The 20,418-nt window shown below is 42.4% G+C and overlaps 1 protein-coding gene across 2 annotated transcripts in view; it reads right to left on the bottom strand.

The window, feature by feature from the left end:
• Ccdc25 (coiled-coil domain containing 25) overlaps nt 1-20,418 on the bottom strand; it is a 28,866-nt gene that overhangs the window by 3,168 nt on the left and 5,280 nt on the right. Inside the window, exons 1-7 of one of the 2 annotated variants that reach the window (XM_027390305.2) lie at nt 17,403-17,448; nt 12,106-12,157; nt 10,095-10,157; nt 8,331-8,406; nt 5,635-5,738; nt 5,265-5,467; nt 1,386-1,431 (exon numbers count right to left, since the gene is read on the bottom strand). In XM_027390305.2, coding sequence (XP_027246106.1) covers nt 1,386-1,431; nt 5,265-5,467; nt 5,635-5,738; nt 8,331-8,370 — 393 coding nt within the window. In that variant the 5' untranslated portion in view covers nt 8,371-8,406; nt 10,095-10,157; nt 12,106-12,157; nt 17,403-17,448. Of the gene's footprint in view, nt 1-1,385; nt 1,432-5,264; nt 5,468-5,634; nt 5,739-8,330; nt 8,407-10,094; nt 10,158-12,105; nt 12,158-17,402; nt 17,449-20,418 lie in introns of those variants that run through there. The other variant, XM_027390304.2, reaches the window with a different exon arrangement.

The raw sequence follows: 20,418 nt of genomic DNA, 5'->3' as shown, positions 1-20,418 counted from the left end.
AAGATGGATCTTGATTCATAAAGAAGACTCAAAAATTTAGTCCTTCACAGAAGGTAGGAGTAAAATGTGTTCTTATAAATTCTTGGACAGGTATTGGATATAAACGATGTCTAAAATCCTCCTGCTTCCAATTCATGCACATAACTTGGAGTTTGAACAGATAACCTTAACTGGGAAACTGAGACACTTAACAGAATTTTCTGTAGTAATAGCAGGTTCTTCATCTATGCTGATAACAGTAGCCACTGGGTCACACAAAGCTAGTATGACTAAAGAAGACAAGTTTTAACTTAATTTTCATTTAAACAGCATTTGCATTTCGTCTCTAACATATCTGAAATGCAGACCTAAAGCATGCATTTTAAAACCATGTTATAAAAGGGTCTGAGCCAAATATAATGATGCTTGTTTGTAATCCCAGCACTCGGGAAGCAGAGGCAATAAGAGTCTGAGACCAGGACTGGTTAAGGGGAGTTTCGTGGCAGCTTGAACAACAAAGCAAAACTCCATCTCAAAGAAAAAAACAAAAAACCCCAAAACATGTCAACACTTATTCCAGGTTCTAACAAGTATGAAAAAAAAAAAATCAGGGTTAGTATTTAGGCTGTAATAGATGATCTCTGTATATGGCACATTTAATTTTAACTAAAAGGGGCAATTCTGCTTCTGTTTAACCATGCTGTGAAATCTAGGGCAACATTAGTAGAGGAAATGAATAAATACAAATACATTTCAAAGCCTGGAAATAGGGAAGGAGAAAGGAAATGTACTGCAGTGCTGTGCCACAGTCTGGGTCTGCAAAGTCCCCAAAGGCCATGTGCTGAGGCTTGTTCTCAGGCAGAACATTTAAGAAGGGCTGTCTGCTGTGAAGAAGTCAGGTAACTGGAGGCTTGCCCTTCATAGGGTACTGGGACTCTCCTCTTTCTCTTTTTCTCTTTGCTGCCCAGCTGCCATAGGAGAATAGCTTGCTGGCCCATGTTTTCCCACCTGTTTTAATATACGACCCAAAGCAGCAGGGCAATTGGCCACAGCCCCAAACCTCCAAAATCCTGAGTCAGAATAAAGCTTCTTTCTTCATAAGCTTACTATCTCAGGTATTGTGTCAGAATAAGAGAAAGCTGACTGACACACCACACAATATTAATAGGACTGTCCTTCACAGCAGGCAAGGAGGCATCAAACTTTCCTTCCACGAAGTGACCCATACAAAAGCAAACACAAGACCACAGGGAAGGAAGGCAATGCCTGCCTGCCAGAATCTACCCACAATATACTCAATGCCCATCACGATAGGCAACCTGCTCCAATAGTCAGTAGCTCAATCACTAAAGACTCTCTGTGAAGTATTTCAAGGTACAACATTTGAGCAAGAAATGTGAACATACTTGATTTGAGGACATGTTCTCAACTTTCATTAGTGACGAGTAGCTCCTAGAAAGAAAGACAATATTCAAGTAAGGATATCTCTCAATAAGCAAGGATGGCTCCCACCCTAAAACCCAAATGAGGTTATCTTGTCAACAAACATCTCAAAGATGGTTACCATGTTGGATGAAGGCTTACAAAGCCAGTTGTTGAAACCACAGATGGCTACCACCCACTCTGATGAAAGTGGCACATAAATGTGCCTTTCTGATGTCCACATTTCCTCTGGGCTCCCTCCTTTTAACCCAATTGTTCTAGATGCCTAAAAGTATTTCCAGACCTTTGGTCTGTATCCAACACAAAACCATTCCTCTACAAAAACAAAAGTAGTACCCTCTTAGAGACTGGTCATCCTCTGACCAAGGTCTTGTGTTGATGTCTTCTATATGTTACTCTTGCTACAAGCTCACTTCCCCACAAACACTCCCACGAGACCTAGGAACTATGCTGAATTTTTTCAAGTCACTAAACGCACCATTTTATGCTTACTTGCTCATGTAAGACTCTGACTCTGGCCTTTCATCAGAGGCAATGGATTCAGAATTACAGGTGGGTCTCAGTTTCCTCTCTACCACTTACAGCTGTCCAGTCACATGTGAAACTCTGTGCTGAAGACAGCTCTGCCTGGAAACCAAGTTTATGTCTTTAAGCTGGTGACACATTGGCCTGTGACTTCCCACTGTACTTCCATCCTGAACTTCAGTCTCACAGAACTGGAAGTTCTAACTTGTAGCCTCCAATTTCAAACACCCCCAGCTCCTTTGTCATAACAGTTCAACTTCTGATACGATACCTACCCAACTCCATTTCCCTGATCATTGCTTTTGTCTTTTGGCCATGGTCTATATGGTACACTCAACTTCATTCATGTACATAAGTGTTTGATACGATAATTCAAAAAGTCAAATAAAACACAAGAATAAAATAAAGCAGGTAAGAAGCACAGAGTTGCCTGGTGGCACACACCTTTAATCCCTGCACTCCGCAGGCGGATTTCTGTGAGTTCCAGGCCAGCCCTGGTCTACAGAGCAAGTTCCAAGACAGAGAAACCCTGTCTCGAAAAACAAAATAAAACAAACATACAAACAAAAAAATAAAACAATCTATTGGCTAGAAGATTCAAAGACAGAACTTAAAAGATGCTAGCATGATAAGTGTATTAAAATAGATTACAGGGTGGAAAAAATCCCAGGCTTCTTTGGAGGCCAGTCTGTGCTGACTGCAAGACCCTGTGTCTCAAAGTCTCAAAAACAAATCCACAAAATGTTGAAAGCATAAAGCCTGTTGCTGGACTTTTACAAACAGGTTATCATCTCACTGACACAGTGGCCCCACCTCATAGTCTGCTTTCTGCAGCCTGTGATGGAATTCCATTTGGATGGCATGTGAGTAACAGGGATGACTCAAGAGTAACAAGGATGATACAACTTAAGCTCACAAGGATGATTACCACTGGGTGAGTGGCTGGAGCAGAGTGCACTCTGCAAGATGGAGAATTTTCCCCTCAGTGCCATGAATATTTTTAATGTAGATATTTTTAAAACAAACCTAGAAGATACTAAAACTGTTTTTGTTAATAGGGGTCTTTATTTAAATGCTTGCAACTTTTGAAACTAATAATGCCATACTAAACCCCCTAACTTTAACAGTATTAGTTTAATTCAAAACCAAAAATGCATTTCCAGGTAAAGCATAGCCTCTCTCTGTTACTCTATTTATTCTGAATGAGTAGTGTGTAAAGCAGCAGAGTGTAGTGGTGTGTTGATTTAACAATCAGACAGACACACTTTGCTATAACGCTCAGCTAGTTATTTGTTGTTCAGACCATTCTGCTCTTTCACAAATTCAGGTAGTAAACATCTGCTGCTATGTGAAGACATACATGCGGAAGCATTTTAAAGTACAGTGTGGGCAGATGGCAAATGGTAAAAGTGTCAGCTATTCCTCCTTAGCAAAGATGCAAATGAAGTGCCTTTGTGCTTCTAACATTACACATTCATGTCTCTAAACAAAATTGTTAAAGATGCAAAGGAAACAGGGGCATATCTTCTTTAATTTTCGCCTGCTCCAACTAAAAACAAGAATTGGCTGTAAATCCTGCTTGCCAGACTCTCACAATCATTACCAGAGTGAGCTGCTTTTAACAACTCACAGCAGGCTCTCATTTGCAGGCCACAGCAAATATCCAAGTCTATGTACCACCTGCTTCAAAGAGGAGGGAAGAGGAGGGGAAAGGAGGAAGAAGAGGGGAAAGAAGGGGAGGGGAGGGAAGAGAAAGGGAAGGGAGGAGAGCAGAGTGGAGCAGAGCAGGACAACATTCCCAGAGCCCTCCAACTGAATGCTCAGCCCTAAAAAAAGCCAGTCTTCCTTTCAGCAGAACCTGGGTAGGGACACAAGTAGGTGCCTCACACCTGAATATACACCATCATAGCAGCTATGCTCTTGCCCAGCAGGGTCCTGAAAACCCAGGGTGTGCAGAGGAAGCTGGGCCAGGGCCAAGCCAGATAGCTGGCTTTTATTTTGATGCCACTCCACACCATTCTTACATGTTTTCTGGTGCACATAATCACAAATAGCATCCGCAGAAACCCAGGAATTCCATGGCTACAAGTTATGAGGGCAACTTCCTGCTAAGGGAAACAAGAGGGGCCTCAGAGACAGAGCTCTGTGCTAGATGGAGCATTTGGATAGTGTGCATGAGGCCCTTGTTCAATGCCCAGCACTCCATAAAGAAAAGGAGGAATACAAATGAAAAGAAAAGAAAGCAAGGGCAGTTGGGGGTACTGGGGCACAGCTGTAATTCCAGCACTCAGGAGGTAGATGCAGGTTTACCAGGTTGAGACTAGCTATCTCACAAAAGCCAGCAACCCACTCAAACAAAAATAGGACAAGGGGCCTGTTGGAGTGCAGTAACACAAACTCAATGTGGCAGGTGAGTGATGCTCCCAAAGCTCTCCCTCCCCCAACACCTGTGGGCCGAGATCCCCTTGGGGGTCACATATCAAGTATCTTACTTACATTATGATTCATTACAGTTGTGAAGTACCAGGGAAATAACTTTATGGTTGGGGGTCACCACAACGTGATGAACTGTGTTGAAGGGTCACAGCATTAGGAGGGTTGAGAAACTGCACTAGAAACACACTACACTGGAACACACTTTACAGATGTGACAGTTCTAAGTGACAGGGAGATTCCTGGGACGACGGGATTATGGCTGAAGAAAGTAGAGAAGGCACAAGAAGGAGCAACAAGCCACAGATTGTGGGCAACCTCTAGAAACTGGAGTCTCCTCTAGGGCCTCCAGAAGGGAATTGCCCTGCCAACTTCTTGTTTTGATTAGTCAGAATTTCTTAGGTCTGTACATGGCTTCGAGGAGTTAAATTTGGGGCAATTTGTTATAGAAGCAATAGAAAACTAATACAGTCAGCATTCAGGAGTTCAGGAGCCAAACTCCTTTAACAGCTGTTTAAAACTGTAGGACACCGAAGCAGGACCCACCACATTAACTATGTCCAACTTTCAAAAGGCAGAGGAAGCATTTAAAAGCAGCTCTGAGTATCTTTGTCCAAACAGCACAGCTGCTCAAGACTACACACTCCTTTACTGTTTCCTTTCCCAGGAACAATCCAGATTCTGAGGAAGTTCACAATGGCTTACAATGGGGACGTAAAACCAAACCTTTAATTTCACTCACTCACTCACACCCAACACCTCTTTAAAAAGGCAATTTACCCATCAACACCACCACCTCTTAACATTCTGAGCTTTTATGTGCCTTCCTGGAAAATCTGTGAGCTAGGCCTTCGAGGATATCCAAGGCTACAGCCCAATCGTACCTAAGTTCATCCATTTCCCGTTTCTTCTTCATTTCTTCTTTCTCTCTCCTTTTCATTTCCTGAATCTGGGCTTTTTTCTCATTCCTCTCTTCTCGGTCTCGGCTTTCTTTCTCTGCTGCTAGGTCAGGAAACTTCTCCAATTTGGTCTTTTCTAATCGGTTCAAGATTTCATTCACTTTCTTCTCCACGGTCACAATTTTTACCTTTGAGGGAGGTAAGGGGAAAAGCACTTAGCCTTAATTATTTTTCTCTTACCTAAGAGGGGCAAAGCTTTGGCTTTCCAGGGCATTAGTTGCCCAGTTTGACACCCTTAGGAACATCACACTCAGCTTGGAGTCAGGCCCCGCCTCCTGTGGTCCATAACACTTACATCCTTCTGCCTGTGAAAGCCTATCTGCCCCACATCCATGTCAGCTGTCTTCTTCAGGTTAGACCATGGCGTATACACCACATTAATGTTGTTCATCTTGCATCCTGCCAAGAGAGACCATCTTCAACAGGCAGAAAATGTGACACTGAGTGGCACAGCTCTCACCCACATCAAAACATCACCCACCCCAGACAAGGCTTGAGAAGAGCACACCTCTGTTGTTCCAAAGCACCAAAGGCAAGTGGAAAATCAAACATTAAGTCAAAGTGTTACAGTGGAAAAAGCAAGGGTCCAGGGACTAACATCAGAGACTTCCAAGAACTCACTAAAATTGAACTCAAAATTATCATGTGCATAGTTTTCAAGAGAAAAGGACCAACTGAGTTTCCTGAGACCCTTAAAGCAATCTTTGAGGTGATAATGGCTAACCAATAAGATACAGCCACAGTAAGATATAGAGTAAGACACAGAGAACCAGCTTGGCAATACCTAACCAGCTGCATGAGCTGACAGGTGCCTATCACTCTCAGACCCCATCTGACATTAAGGAAACCAACACATTTAGGAAGGTTATTGGTTATTAGTGGAGCCCTTTGCCCTAACCTAAACAAAACCTATGATTCTGACCTAAAGTGGGCCAATTTAGCAGAAACCAGCAAGCTTAATCCCTGTTCCCTTAGTGTAGAGCAGGACAGAACTTGGCAAGTACAGAGCCGCCAGTGTGTGTCCTCTGCAGTCTCCCAGTGCTCATCAGTCCTCAGCAGCACCCTCTGGTACTGATTAGAGAGGAACCTGGGGCTCAGCTTCATATTCTGCTATGTGAGCCATCACTGTGCAAGGCTGAGGAAGAAAGGGGAGTAATTCCTGTATCACAATTCTTCACCCCTATGTTTACTCTAGAACTTGTAAACTATAAGGACGTTAAAAAGAAAGAAACTGAGCCGAGAATAAGGAGTCGACAGCTCTTTGAAACAAGGCTCATTTTTGAGTCAGGGCACAGAAAAAAGAACATGGCTGTGCAGAAGAGATTGGGACACAGAATAAACAGTTTGCTTGTTTCAGTATTTACTTCAGTAACTGAAGATCTAAGACGTTCTATTCTATGCATAAAACAGAATGTTCTCACTTATAACAACCTGTTGACTTATGGAGTTGACAACTGGTGGCTCCAAAAGGCAAATTTTAAGCTTCTTTGTATACACTTGTAGTTTGTTATTAAGGCTGCCTGAGTTGAGACTGAAGACACCAGTCTACATGAAAGAAGGCTGCCAAGCTCTCATCATGTAATCATGGAACCCCAATGCCTGTTATCAGCTGTGTTTGCTCTGGATCATCTTCCAACTTCATCTATAGCCAGTTATCTCTATCCAGGCCTCCATCCTACCCTACAATCTCACCTATTAACTAGCTCAATCATTTAGCCAATACCTCTCAACCCCCTTCATAACTGCTATCCTCATCCTAATTATCATCCTAGACCTTTCGTTCAGATTAAATCTTATTTCGTAGAATTAAGCAGGCACCAAGCCCAGTATTGTAACTACTGCCTAAAACACAGAGGGCGATTGTTCCCAACCCACACTGCACACTGGCTCACCCAGAGAGCTTCTGAAAGATTAACAACACTCAAGGATCACCCAGATCAGCTAAGTAAGATTCTGTGGGTAAAGACAACAGAGTCAAAGGACTCGAAACCTTCACAACTTAAAGGAAGGATAAAGCATGGAAGAGAAGGGGAAAAGAAAAGGCATGATTAAAGTCTCTAGCTCTAAGCCTGGTGTAGTCACACACACCTATACTACTTCTAGTACCCAGGAAGCTGAAATAGGAAAATTATGAATTTGAGGCCAGTCTGAGCTACACAGTGAGTTCCACACTAGCTTGGGCTACACAGCAAGATTCTGGTTCAAAATACACAAACAAGGAGCTGGAGAGACAGCCTAGTAGTTAGGAACAATGGATGCTCTTCCAGAGGACCTGGGTTCAATTCCCAACACCAACATGGTGGCTCACAATTGTCTATAACCCCCGTTTCTTCTGGGCTCCAAGGGCACCAGACATTCATAAAGCACAGAGACATTCATGCAAACAAAATACCATACACAAAATTATATTTAAAAAATTAAAAAGAAAACCAAAACAAACCCCTCTAGTTTTAAAATCTGATGACAGGTCAAGCGTTGGTGGCGCACACCTTTAATCCCAGCACTCAGGAGGTAGAGACAGGCGGATCTCTGTGAGTTCGAGGCCAGCCTGGTCTACAGAGTGAGTGCTAGGATAGGCTCCAAAGCTACCCAGAGAAATCCTGTCTTGAAAACCCAAAAAGAAAAAGGAAAAAAGAAAATCTGATGACAAATGATGGTAGCTGACACCAACATGAACACAAAGCCATGAGACACATCTCCTTAGTTATCAACATGCCACGTTGCTGGAAGTCTTAAACAGAGCTCAATGACCTCTTATTCAAGGAAAGGGAAAGAGTCACAAGGACCAAGACTCAGAAAGGACAGTGAAATTTAGAGGAGTGGGCAGTGAGCTTTTAGTTCCCTGACAAGCAGCAAAACTGCCCTCTCCTCAAATTTATCTTCTGTTGTCCTCAGACACATGCCAAAGTCAACAGCATGCTTGCTAAATGGACTTTATTCCAGACAGAAAAAGTGAATGCTGACTCAGAAAATAATTCTGGGAAAACTGACCTTGAATGCTATTGGCCTTCACAAGGTGGGCACAGTCCATCAGAACCTCCTTTGGAATGTCTTCTATCTTCTCTCCCTGCAAGATAAAATAAGCCACACGATCCTCTTTAGTTACTGATGGTCACTGGAGCACTCACACCAGACATTGAAAGATGAAGTAAATTTACCATGCCCACTATAGGATGCTACCTGAACTAAGAGAAGGCACTAACACACAAAAAAACATACTTAACACATTTTAAAAACCATGGTGAAGATATTAACTGCAGTTATGTCTCAGTAGTTTTTGTTCTCATTCTTTTCTGGAAAACATGTAAGGAAATGGAGCCGACATCTAGAAGTCTCCCTGGCTGAGGTCCCTTCCTTTGAAAGAGATGCCTTGGAGTTCTGGATCCCAAACATCTCACAGATCATCTACCCCTCCCCCACGCCCCAGCCAAAATCAGTACAAGTTCTTATGTTGGGTCCCCATTATTTACCACCAGGAGGGAGAAAGGACAAAGATGCCACTTTCTCCACAGAAATTGTTATCAATCAAACATCTGAGTAAGTAATTTCCAAAGTACAAAGACATTCCAGAGGCATGAGTAGGGAAAATTAGTTAAGAATCAGATTCTATAAGGCATAGGATTACAAAAATGTCAGTCAGAGGACAAATGCTACACAGAACTCAATGCTGGAATAACTTTATCTCATTACTGTGTTTCAAATTTTCAAGTGTGTGTGTGTGTGTGTGTGTGTGTTACCTGAGAGGTGAACCCAGGGCCTTCCTTCTATATGATATGCTAGTCAAGTACTCTACCACTAAATTACATTCTCAGCTACATTAAAAATTACGTACACAAGAACTTGAAGGCATCCCATTCTGTGTATTTCTCAGACCATCTGAAGAGAGGGCTCTGAATTTATACCTCTGTAACAGTGCTGTCATCAAGAACAACAGCCATTACACAAAGCTACATTGAGTGGTAGTGGCAAAACTAGTAAGAGGTGACAACCCTACACTAAATCAATCAAGATGGCTAAAATCAATCATTCAGTAGCTACCACTTGTTGAGTGCTGCAGAGCCAGTATTCCAGGGTGCTCTATATAGCAAGTTTCAGACCAGTCACATACTGAGACCCTGACTCAAAAGAAAAGGCCCAAGTGAGGTGTTGGTGATGCATGCCTGTCTACAATGCCATCTCAGAAAGCTGAGACAGGAAGTTCTTTTGAGCCCAGGTGTTCAAGTTCAGCATGATCAACACAGTGAGACTCTAAAAACAAATTAAGATGCACTCCCCCCACTCCCACCCCTGAGACAGGGTTTCTATGTGTAATAGCCCCGACTGTCCTGGAACTAGCTCTGTAGACCAGGCTGGCCTTGAACTCAAGAGATCCACCTACCTCTGACTCCCAAGTGCTGGGATTAAAGGAGTGCACCACCACACCCCGCTTAATGATGTTTATAATGCTGAAAAGTTGTACACAATCTAAATTCCGACGAAGTAGCTTTCCTATTAACTGTGCCACTATTATCAGCTCACTACAGCCAGTCAAAATAACTAAAAAGAAAACAACATACTAACGAGTTTACAAATCATGAATTTAAGAAGTAATGCAATCAATCAACTAGGGATACTATGGATATAGACTAAGACAAAGAGTCTATGTCACAAATGTACAGAAAGAATGGCAATGGACAGCTTAAATTGAACTTTCAGTAACGAAGTTTTGAATGGAAACCACAAGGAAGAAGGTCCAAATCATATTACATCACTGGCCTTAGTCCCCAGGTTCTTAAAGCATGAGCTGCAATCTCACAGTCGGGCAACTGTAGAAGGCTTCTGAAACATACAATGGCCTCAAATTAATTCATAACCAAACACTTCTGGTATCACTTCCCATGTCGCCCAGTGACTTCACTGTAATCTCCATTCTGAACACACAACACATGCATGCTGTCATACAACTTGAGAACAAGGAACACTGACAGATACTGCAGCTCAGGTTCAAGAAACTATTGAATGTTATAAATTACAGTCATGTATGCTTATAATCCCAGCATTCAGAAAGGGGACCGCAAGTTCAAGGCTAGCCTGCTCTACCTAGGAAGTTCCTGACCTGCCAGGACTATACAACAAGACTTAATTAAAAAAAACATTTTGGCAAAGTGTGATGGCACATGCCTTTGAATCTATCACTCAGGAGGCAAAGACAGGCAGATCTCTGAGTTTGAGGCCAGCCTGGGCTACATAACATGGTTGTTTCAAAATAAAAACAAAACCAAAATTAAAAAAAAAAAAGCATGAATAAAATTTAAATTAAAATAAATGAATAAGAGGTTGGGTGCATGTCAGTGGAGCCCAGAGGCAAGCTGAAAGGCATCTCATCTCACTAGAGCTGAATACAATATGAGCAACAGAACACAGCACCCAAATATACACAAGGGCCCAAGGCATATAATAAATACAACTCCCTTGCTGATACAAATAAAGGAGAAAGAAACAAGTTCCTTTCTGCATGAACCCTAAATAATGAAATGGGCCCTACCCAAAAAAGCAGAACTTCACTCTGCCCCTGCCTGAGTGGAAGCTGGACCCCAACTTGATTTGTAGTTACCAAGTCCGGAAAGGCAGTGCCATGGTGGAGAAAGCTGGCAGGCACAGCCCTGGCCAGGCAGTTCAGACTCATGACATCAGTGTTAAGTTATGTTAAGGCATGTACTGTCTGACATGATGAGTAAGAGGCTCCTCCCCTCTGTGCTTTTCTTCCTCTCAAGTCTGTAACCTCTAGCTAATCATGAGAAAAATAAGACACATACAACTAAAGTGACATTCTATAAGATCACTGGCTGTACTGACAAGGTCACAAAAAACAAGGGAAAAATACTAGCATGGAAATCAGGGCAGAGGGGACAAGTGAGTGCACTGTGGTACCTTACAATGGATTCTGGAAGAGAAAAGGGGCATTGATGGAGAAACTGTTCAAATAAAGTTCAGAATTTAGTTAAGAGCAGTAAATGGGGCTGGCCTGATGGTTTTGAGAATCCACCATGTGATATGAGATGCTGGCAACAGGGAAGCCATATACCCTTTGTAACTTTCTTAGAAGTCCAAAATCTTGTAAGCCCTAAATACATCTATTTTTTAAAAGGTAATTCATACAATGAACACACATACCATGTAGTTTAATTAGTGAAAATACAGGGATAAAGGCAGATTAGAAAAAATTGTGGTGCTGTGTTATCAGGGCACATGGCATCTTTGCCCCATGTTACAACCATGCGGGTTTAAGACTGTCCAAAGACAGTCAGGCAGTGGTGGCACACGCCTTTAATCCCAGCACTTGGGAGGCAGAGGCAGGCAGATCTCTGTGAGTTCGAGAGACCAGCCTGGTCTATAAGAGGTAGTTCTAGGACAGCCTTCAAAGCCACAGAGAAACCCTGTCTCAAAAAACCAAAACTGGGAACAGGTACCCTCAGCAAGCCAGGTAGGCTGTGTGAGCCCAAGAAAAAGAAGCCACCAGAAATATTATACCAGCACCAACTAACCTGAATGGGAGGGGAAGCAAAGAGCACAGAGGACATATACTGAACAGGCTGGACAAGGCAGGGCTTCCACCTGGGAAACCAATCATTCAGAAGTTTCTATAACAGTTTTCTGGGCAGGAAGAAGACATTTACTAATCTTTACAACTTTGAACATATTTATAACTTAAGTAACTTAATCACACACACAAAAATATGGTGTTCATCCAAAGAAAAGTCACAAATTCATGTTTACATTCAGTTACCTTTTGTAATCGAAGGTATACATGAGCTGAAGAGAGTTTGTCCACGTGAAACCTACAAAGGAGGAAACAACTTTTAGCAAGAGCAAGACAGCCATGTCCTGAGCCACTTGCATCAAAAGCATCTCATTCCAAGAAAGTATTCCCCGGGACTTATTACAAAATAGTCACCATCTCCAAAGGGCTGGCCAGCAACCCGGAGAGGCAAGAGGAACTTGGGAGCTATGCAGCTGTGCATGGCTACGGGCCAACACGAGTCAGATAATAAATATGAAAGCATCCTGGGAAGAGTGAAGCTTCAAGTGATAAAAAGAGCTATTAGTGACTAAAGGCTTCATGGAAGAATTGAGAGTTGGCTGCCCCTGACAAAAGCACAGGCCAAGAAGAAAAACAGGGAAAAATTTTCAATGAGAAAGGATGGAAGAAGTCAGTTAAACTTAACTGTTGCTGACCTGGGAGCTTTGCAGGACTGCAGTCTGGAGAAGAGGAGATTATGGTTTCTGATACCCCTAATTTTCTAATGATAGCCAAACAATCAAAACCAAGGACCAAGTTCAGATTTAGAAAAGTCAGCTCACTAAGCAGACTACATTATTACATGGATCAGACTAAGAATTCTTCCAATCCCCCTACCCACCCACACTCACAGATAATGGCATCAACATGCATCCCTGGTGAATATGGTCTACATGGCACTGTCCTAAAATCACTCAGAATGCCCCACAGCATGGATAAAGATAGATAAGAAAAAAACTGTGGTGCTGTGTTATCAGGGCACATGGCATCTTGCTGCTATATCACTACGTAGGGTCTCACTAGGGAGCCCTGGCTGGACTGGTACTTGCTATATAGACTGGACTAGCATTTTACTAATAGAGATCCTCCTGCCTCTGCCTCCCAAGTGCTGGGAATAAGGTGGGACAGTCTTCCACAGCATCTTAAATTCACTTTTCTTTAGGATTTGTACTGGCTAGTTTTATGTCACCTTGACACAAGCTAGAGTCATCAGAGGAGGGAACCTCAATTGAGAAAATTTTACCCTAAGATGGGGCTGTAGGCAAGCCTGTAGAGTGTTTTCTTAATTAGTGACTGATGGGGGGAAGACAGGTGAGGGCTTCCCAACAGAGCCACATGTTAAGTGGGCGCTTGAGTTACCTAGTCCCTTGTGGGTGAGGCTACCCCTGGGCTAGTAGCCTTGGGTTGTATAAGAAAGCAGGCTGAGCATCTTGGGAAACAAGCCAGTAAGCAGCATTGCTCCATGGCCTCTGCATCAGCTCCTGCCTCCAGGTTCCTGTACTGTATGAGTTCCTGTCCTCACTGCTTTTGATGATGAATGTTACATGGAACGATGAGTGAAATAAACCTGCCCAAGTTGCTTTTGGTCATGGAATTTTATCACAGCAACAGTAACCCTAACTAAGACAGGGTTATTAACATCCATCAATTTAATGCAATCTTTTAAAGTTGATGTGACATTTTTTCATGCATATGATTTGCCAAATGAAGCTGACTCACTTTGCAACATGCAGAGATGGGCCTAGAATGTAAGCATTAAACAATGAACAACCACACTATGAACTGATCTCAACAGAGAAGGAGCACCTGCCATTCTGACTTCTGCTTGTTTAGTGACAACGTTTTATTAGTAACAGCCCTTCCTACACATAACTGTGTAGGAAGTCACACTGTGACTCTGTTAACTTCAGTTAGTACTGTTCCTAACAAGGTCTATGGAAGCCTATGGAAGCTGAGTATAGTGGCAAAGGCCTATAATCCCAGCAGGCAGGAGTGTCACAAGGTTAGAGTCAGCCTGGACTACTTAGTAAAACTGTTTCAAAAACGAAGAAACAAAAACCTAAGGAGGTATCACTGCATCTCATTACAGACCTCCCCAGGCATTTTCTTGTTATTGACATCTATTCTAGTTGTTAAAAGGGTCATACATTCACACTCTGTGTAGGATATAGACAAGTATGACTCAGTATGAAGGCTAAGATTATGCTGTTTGTAATACCCTCAAAGAAGCTAAATACTTTGTTATTTGTGCTGGATACAGAACAATATTTAGACTTTGGGCAAATGACCTGTGTTGCTTCTTATTCTTAGCCAGAAATGGACATTACATCATATTTAATTCATGTTTTTCCAAACTGTTCATTTACTCATTTGTATTCTCATGAAAAATTCACACCAATTATCACCTTTAGCTGCCCAGAAAATTCTGTATCTTTTATAAATCTAGAAATTTTGAATATCTCTTTCTCCTTTCAGAATCTTAAGAAAAAAATATTATGCTGTGAACTGACCTGAATTGAGAAGGAACACCTGCCATGCTGGCTTCTGCTCGTTTAGTGACAGCTCTTTACTAGTAACAGCCCTTCCTACTAGCAATAGTAGCTACATTAGATTCTGCTTTTTCTTCAAGGTCTCTTATATGGAATCCTGTCAATAGAAATACCAAAATAATTCAATATATGCTAATGAGCTCATACCTAGGTCGTCAAAGCACGCATAGGAGTATCATGGCTAGGATGGTGGTTTGAATAAGAATGGCACCCATGGGGTCATATATTTGAGACCTTAGTCACCAGGGAGTGGAGCTCTTTGAAAGGATTAGGAAGTGTGGTCAGTATGTCAATAGGGGTGGGTTTTGAGATTTCAAATGCTCATGCCAGGTCCAGTCTCTTATCTCTGCCTGATGCCTGCAGATCAGGATGTAGCTCTCAGCTACTGCTCCAGTGTGCTACCATACTCTCCACCATGATAACAGACCAGGCCTCTGAAACTGTAAGGCCCCAACAAAGTGCTTTCTTTTTTTAACAGTTACTGTGGTCACAGTGTCTCTTCTCAGCTAGTATATACCAACTTCAGGCTTACATATACTAGTACATAGCTACAAAAGGTAGAGAGACCGACAGAAAGACAGGGTTTGAAATACCAACCCCTGAAACAATTCAGAGCAAACTTTCCAGTATTCCTAAAAATGCTCACTTGAACTTTAAACTACGCCCACTCTTAGCCTCTTGTCCTTCTTGTGATCCCATCCCTGCTCATCTTGACACACTTAACTAACTCAGAGACTAGAATTTTCACTAAAAGAGCAATTAACTGAGGGTGCAGAGGCACAGGGAACGGTTCAGCTCCTTAAAGTGAGGTCTGTAAAATTCTACTCATTAGGCAGTCTAATTTCTCTTTTTCTCTTTTTCTCACTTATAAAACTAATTTATTTCCAATTTCATTTAATTCCTAGAGAAGTCTTTGCTTAAAGGAACCTCAGAAGGTTTACAAGACTCCAAAGCTGCCACAGTTAATGCCCCTAGGCAACGTCAGGGAATACCAGGTTAACACCAGAATGCAGATGAGCTCAGGGTTGCTCTTTTGTCCACCAGGTCAATCCCTGGAAGATTGTCAGGGCTGACAACACAGGAACTGGAACTAAGGTTTGGGGCTGCTCCAGCTCCCCTGAGTTCTCAAGTAACTTCTCAAAATAAAAGCACTGTGCCGAACTTTGGGCATTAATATCTAGACTACTTTAGGTGCTAAAGGGACCTCTCAGTACCTGAAGATATAAGCCTGGTGAGTCTCAATCTTAAAAAAAAATTAAGCCACAATTGACTAGTGTGGGCTTTAAATTAGAAACTTGGTTTCCTACCTGTTTAATTTTAAAAAGTTTAAAAATTATGGTAAACTGACTTTCTAGGTGTATCTAACTATGTAACCTTTCCTATACAGGCAGCTATCCTCCAATCTGCATGCTAATACAGCATAGATGAACATGGCAACTGCACTTGGAAGACTGAGAAAAGAAACCTCTGTGTTCTCAAAGGCAGCCTGGTTACACAGTTGGTACCAGGAAAGCCTGAAAGAATCAAACTCTACCTAAAAAACAACAACAACAACAACAAAAAAAAAAAAACAAATGGGGAAAAAAGTATAGCAGGTAACTGCTTAACAGGTATAGACACTGGCATTAGAGAGTCTGGTATCTTTGGGAACTACTTCAGCTGGGGATGACAGACACTGGGAGACAACAGGAACCAGTCACGGCAAGGAAGTGCTCGGTGGGTGTGTTTCTGGGACAGCAGCAAGTGAGCCAAGTGGGAAGTCAATAGTATCAAACTCTTGTTACGTGCCACCACTGATAACCTTGGTAGTTCACAAAGCAGGTCAACAGCTGTCCTACTGAAGACATAGGGCCTTCTGAAGGAAGGTGAGAAATTCAGAAATTCCAAGCAGTATATCCTGCCCACCTAAGCAAATGGGCCTTAAGCTGGGTCTAACCTGGTGGCACATTTGAGCTCAGATGCTAGGACACTGGGCTGAAACAGTTTTTGTGTTCTTAAGCCTTTAAAATTCTTCATGTTTCTGCTGCCTCCTGCTTCTCAGTATAGACTTGGAATGATAGAAAAACAGGCCCACTGGGGCCATGAACTAGAGTCCTTCAGAACCAAGTAGGTAGAAGTCCAAGAGGCCCTTTGTGGAGCCCTCTAGATTTGAGAGGGCTTCCGAGCAGAGCAGCAGGTAAGTGGGAGCAAGTGGGGCTTGAGTTACTCTCTGTACAATACTTCCCTGTTAAGTGCTCAATGCTGCACACCTCACTGAAAACTGAACCAGCTCTTATGAAAAGTGGCCATCTAATCTCATAGTGCTCTAGGGAAATAAGGGGAATTCTCCAGCCCATAGCTGGAGAAAAGAGATCTGGAGAATTGCAGCAATGAGCCTGAGGGGTGGGGGACTGGGGCAGTAAACTGAAGCCTGAAGAATGGTGCCCTTATGAAATGGAGAGTCAATGATATAGAAGCTGAGCTGGGCCTGTGAGAGCCCAGGTTGGACCAATAATAACCAGTGCAGACCTGTTCTGTTCCTCATCTAAAAAATGGGCACTACAACAATACTTCATAGGTTGTTGAGAAATTAAATGTATTGACGCTTGATAATGTCTGGCAGAGTTCAGTGCTTGAAAAATGTGCACTATTGCCATCATACCCAAGTAAACAGGACCTGAAAACGTATCCCCAGGGAGAATGATACTCCACTCAGATGGTAAGACTAGGTTCCAGGAGAATATGATGGTCAGAGTAAGCAGTGGAAAATATACACGGAAAAGAAAAGTGGCCAAGAAGGTGTTAGGAGCCTGCACTTTCTCTTGGGTCATAGGGGTGAAACACTGAAAGGAACTGCAGCTATTTACTCATGAGCACCATAAACAAAAACATGTAGGAAGTGTAGTTTTAATTATAGAAGGCAGGTAGAGGGCCAAGTCTAAAAATCTAAATGATAAACTAGCAATTGCTACTTACCAAATATCTTCAGGCCAGCCATACTTTATCAGATCTTCATCTACAGTAAGGTACAAGATGAGAGAAAAAGAAATTAAGAAAAACTGTTAAGTGGAAATGTACCAGGATTTTTATGTTGGGAAGGAAAAAAAGACCACCCCTTTCACTTTTTCCTCTTCCTTAATGGAGACAACAGAGGCGAAGACTTGGAAGTTTGAAAAGAATGACAGCTTTTACAGTCAGAAATTATACACTGCATGGCTTTTTTCACACTTCTAATTCAAAACCCAAGGATGCTTCCTTAGAATGAAAGGAATACTAGAAAATACTTCAGCAGCTGGAAAGTAGGTGAGTCTAACTAACTATAATGCTTAAACGCTAATATGATTTTGTTCAAACTTTAAAATAATGGGTTACCCAGTCACAGAAAGACAAATATGGTATGTACTCACTCATATATGGATTTTAGACATAGAGCAAAGGATTACTAGCATATAATCCACAGCTCCAGAGAAGTTAGGAGACAAGGAGGACCCTAAGAGAGACATACATGGTCCCCCAGAGAAGGGGAAAGGGACAAGATCTCCTGAGCAAATTGGGAGCATGAGGGGAGGGCAGAGGGAGCTAGGAGAATGAGAAGGGGAGATGAGGAGGGGAGAGGAGGACATGAGGGAGCAGGAAGGTTGACTTGGGGGAAGAATAGAAGAGAGCAAGATAAGAGACACCATAATTCAGGGAGCCATTATAGGTTTAAAGAGAAATCTGACACTATTGAAATGTCCAGAGATCTATAAGGATGACACCAACTAACAATCTAAGCAATAGTGGAGAGGCCCTTCCTGATAATGAAATTGATGACTACCTTATATGCCATCCTAGAGCCTTCATCCAGCAGCTGGTGGAAGTAGAAGCAGATACCCACAGCTAAACACTGAACTGAACTGGAATCCAGTTGCAGAGAGGGAGGAGTGATGAGCAAAGGGGTCAACATCAGGCTGGAGAGACACACAGAAATAGCTGACCTGAACAAGGGGGAGCTCATGGACCCCAGACTGATAGCTGGGAAACCAGCATAGGACTGATCCAGACTCCCTGAACATGGGTGTCAGTGAGGAGGCCTCAGAAATCTATGGGACCTCTAGTAGTGGATCAGTATTTTTCCCTAGCATATGAATGGATTTGGGGAGCCCATTCCACATAGAGGGATACTACCTCAGCCTAGACATATGGGGGAGGGTCTAGGCCCTGCTCCAAATGACTTTGTAGATCACCCATGGAAAGCCTCACCCTCCCTGGGGAGCAGAAAGGGGTTGGGATAGGAAATTAGTAGGGGGGGGGCAGGGGAGGAGAGGAGGGAGAGGGAACTGAGATTGACATGTAAAGCAATCTTGTTTCTAATTTAAATAAAAAAATGGAAAAAATAGTGGGTTACATGATGATGATGATGGTGACGATGGTGGTGGTGGTGGTCTGGGACTATAGAGTTCAGTGGCTGCATTGCTTGCCTAGTCTTCACAATGCCCTAGGTTTGATCCCCAGCACCAGAGAAGCTAAGTGTGGTTCACACAGCCTGTAATCCCAGCAACTGGGAGGTAGAGACAAGAGGATCAAGGTCCAGGTCATTCCTGGCCACATAAGGAGTTAAGACCAGCCTGGAATGTGTCTCCAAAGAACAAACAAATGGACAGATAGAGAAAAACCTAAAAAACTCAGCAAGTTGCACACACTTGGGAAGCTGAGGCAGGAGGATGGTGAATTTGAGGACAACTTTGACTAAAAAACTAGATCAAGTCAGCTTAGTGAGACCTTATAAGACCCTGTCTTAGAACAGTGGCAATAAAAGAAAACAAACAAACCTTTGACTGTATACTCAAGGATATTGCCAACAAATTTGTATAAAAAGAAAATAAGAACCATATCTGGAAATTAGCAGAAACAGGAGGTGAAAGAGTGAAAAGGAACTGTTATGGGAGGTGGGGAGCGTTGTGGGATATTTACATGGCTGTGATTGGTGTAATAAAGAGCTGAATGGCCAATGGCTAGGCAGGAGGTATAGGTGGGACTTCTGGGCAGAGAGAGGAAGTAGGAGGAGATCATCTAGGCACAGAGGAAACACCAGTGAGACATGGAGGGAGTCAGACATACAGAATGAAAGAAAAGCAAAAGCCACAGGGTCATACAGAGATTAATAGAAATGGGTTTATTTAAGTTATAAGAGCTAGTAAAAAGTAAGCCTAAGCTATATAGGCCGGGATTTCATAATTAGTAAGTCTCTATGTTATTATTTGGGATCTAGCTGGCAGGACAGAGAAAAACTCATTAAAAGGGAGAGTTTTAGGAGGATGAGGAGGAATGAACTACTAGAAGTGGGGAACTGATGTTTTATTATAAGAATTATATTATTATCAGATATTTTAAACTGTACATGTGGCAGGTAAACACCAATTAAGAACTTCAAGGAAAATTTGTGATTCCTATGTGAAGATTTTAGATGTACCTAAGAAAGGATAGCTTACTACAGGCTAAGATATATACAACTCTTGGGAGAAGGCACTCTTGACAATAGTAGACATAAGGGGTTTTCTGGAAGACATCAATAATTTACTATGTAAGTGGGAAGCTGGGAAAATAACTGAAAAAGTAAAGGAAAATATTAATAGCACACTTAGAGAAATGTTTTCCTACATATGGCTGAGGCCACCTGCTGGCTATAAAGAGAAAAGAGCTCTCAGCTGCTTGGCAAATCCACCACTTACAAATTCAATTCCTGTTTTATCCAGTGCTTATTTAGAAACTGCAGGGCTACTAGAAATAAATGGAAGCTGCTAAGAATTATCCCCCAAAAGAGGCTTTAAAATGTAGTTCCCTTTCTTATGAGGCCAATTCAGTAGGGCCGGCACCTCCACACAACTCCAAAGTTCACTGATAAGCAAATGTTCTATACATACACAGTGACACAAAACACCAGAGGGCTCTAGACACCCAGATTCATGGCTGTGGAGATGGATGCTGCATCTAGGTGTATGTCTCTAGGCAT

The sequence above is a fragment of the Cricetulus griseus genome (assembly GCF_003668045.3).
Source record: "Cricetulus griseus strain 17A/GY chromosome 1 unlocalized genomic scaffold, alternate assembly CriGri-PICRH-1.0 chr1_1, whole genome shotgun sequence".
Lineage (NCBI taxonomy): Eukaryota > Metazoa > Chordata > Mammalia > Rodentia > Cricetidae > Cricetulus > Cricetulus griseus.
The sequence above is the reverse complement of the archived record's forward strand: the minus strand, read 5'-3'. Positions and strand labels throughout refer to the sequence as shown.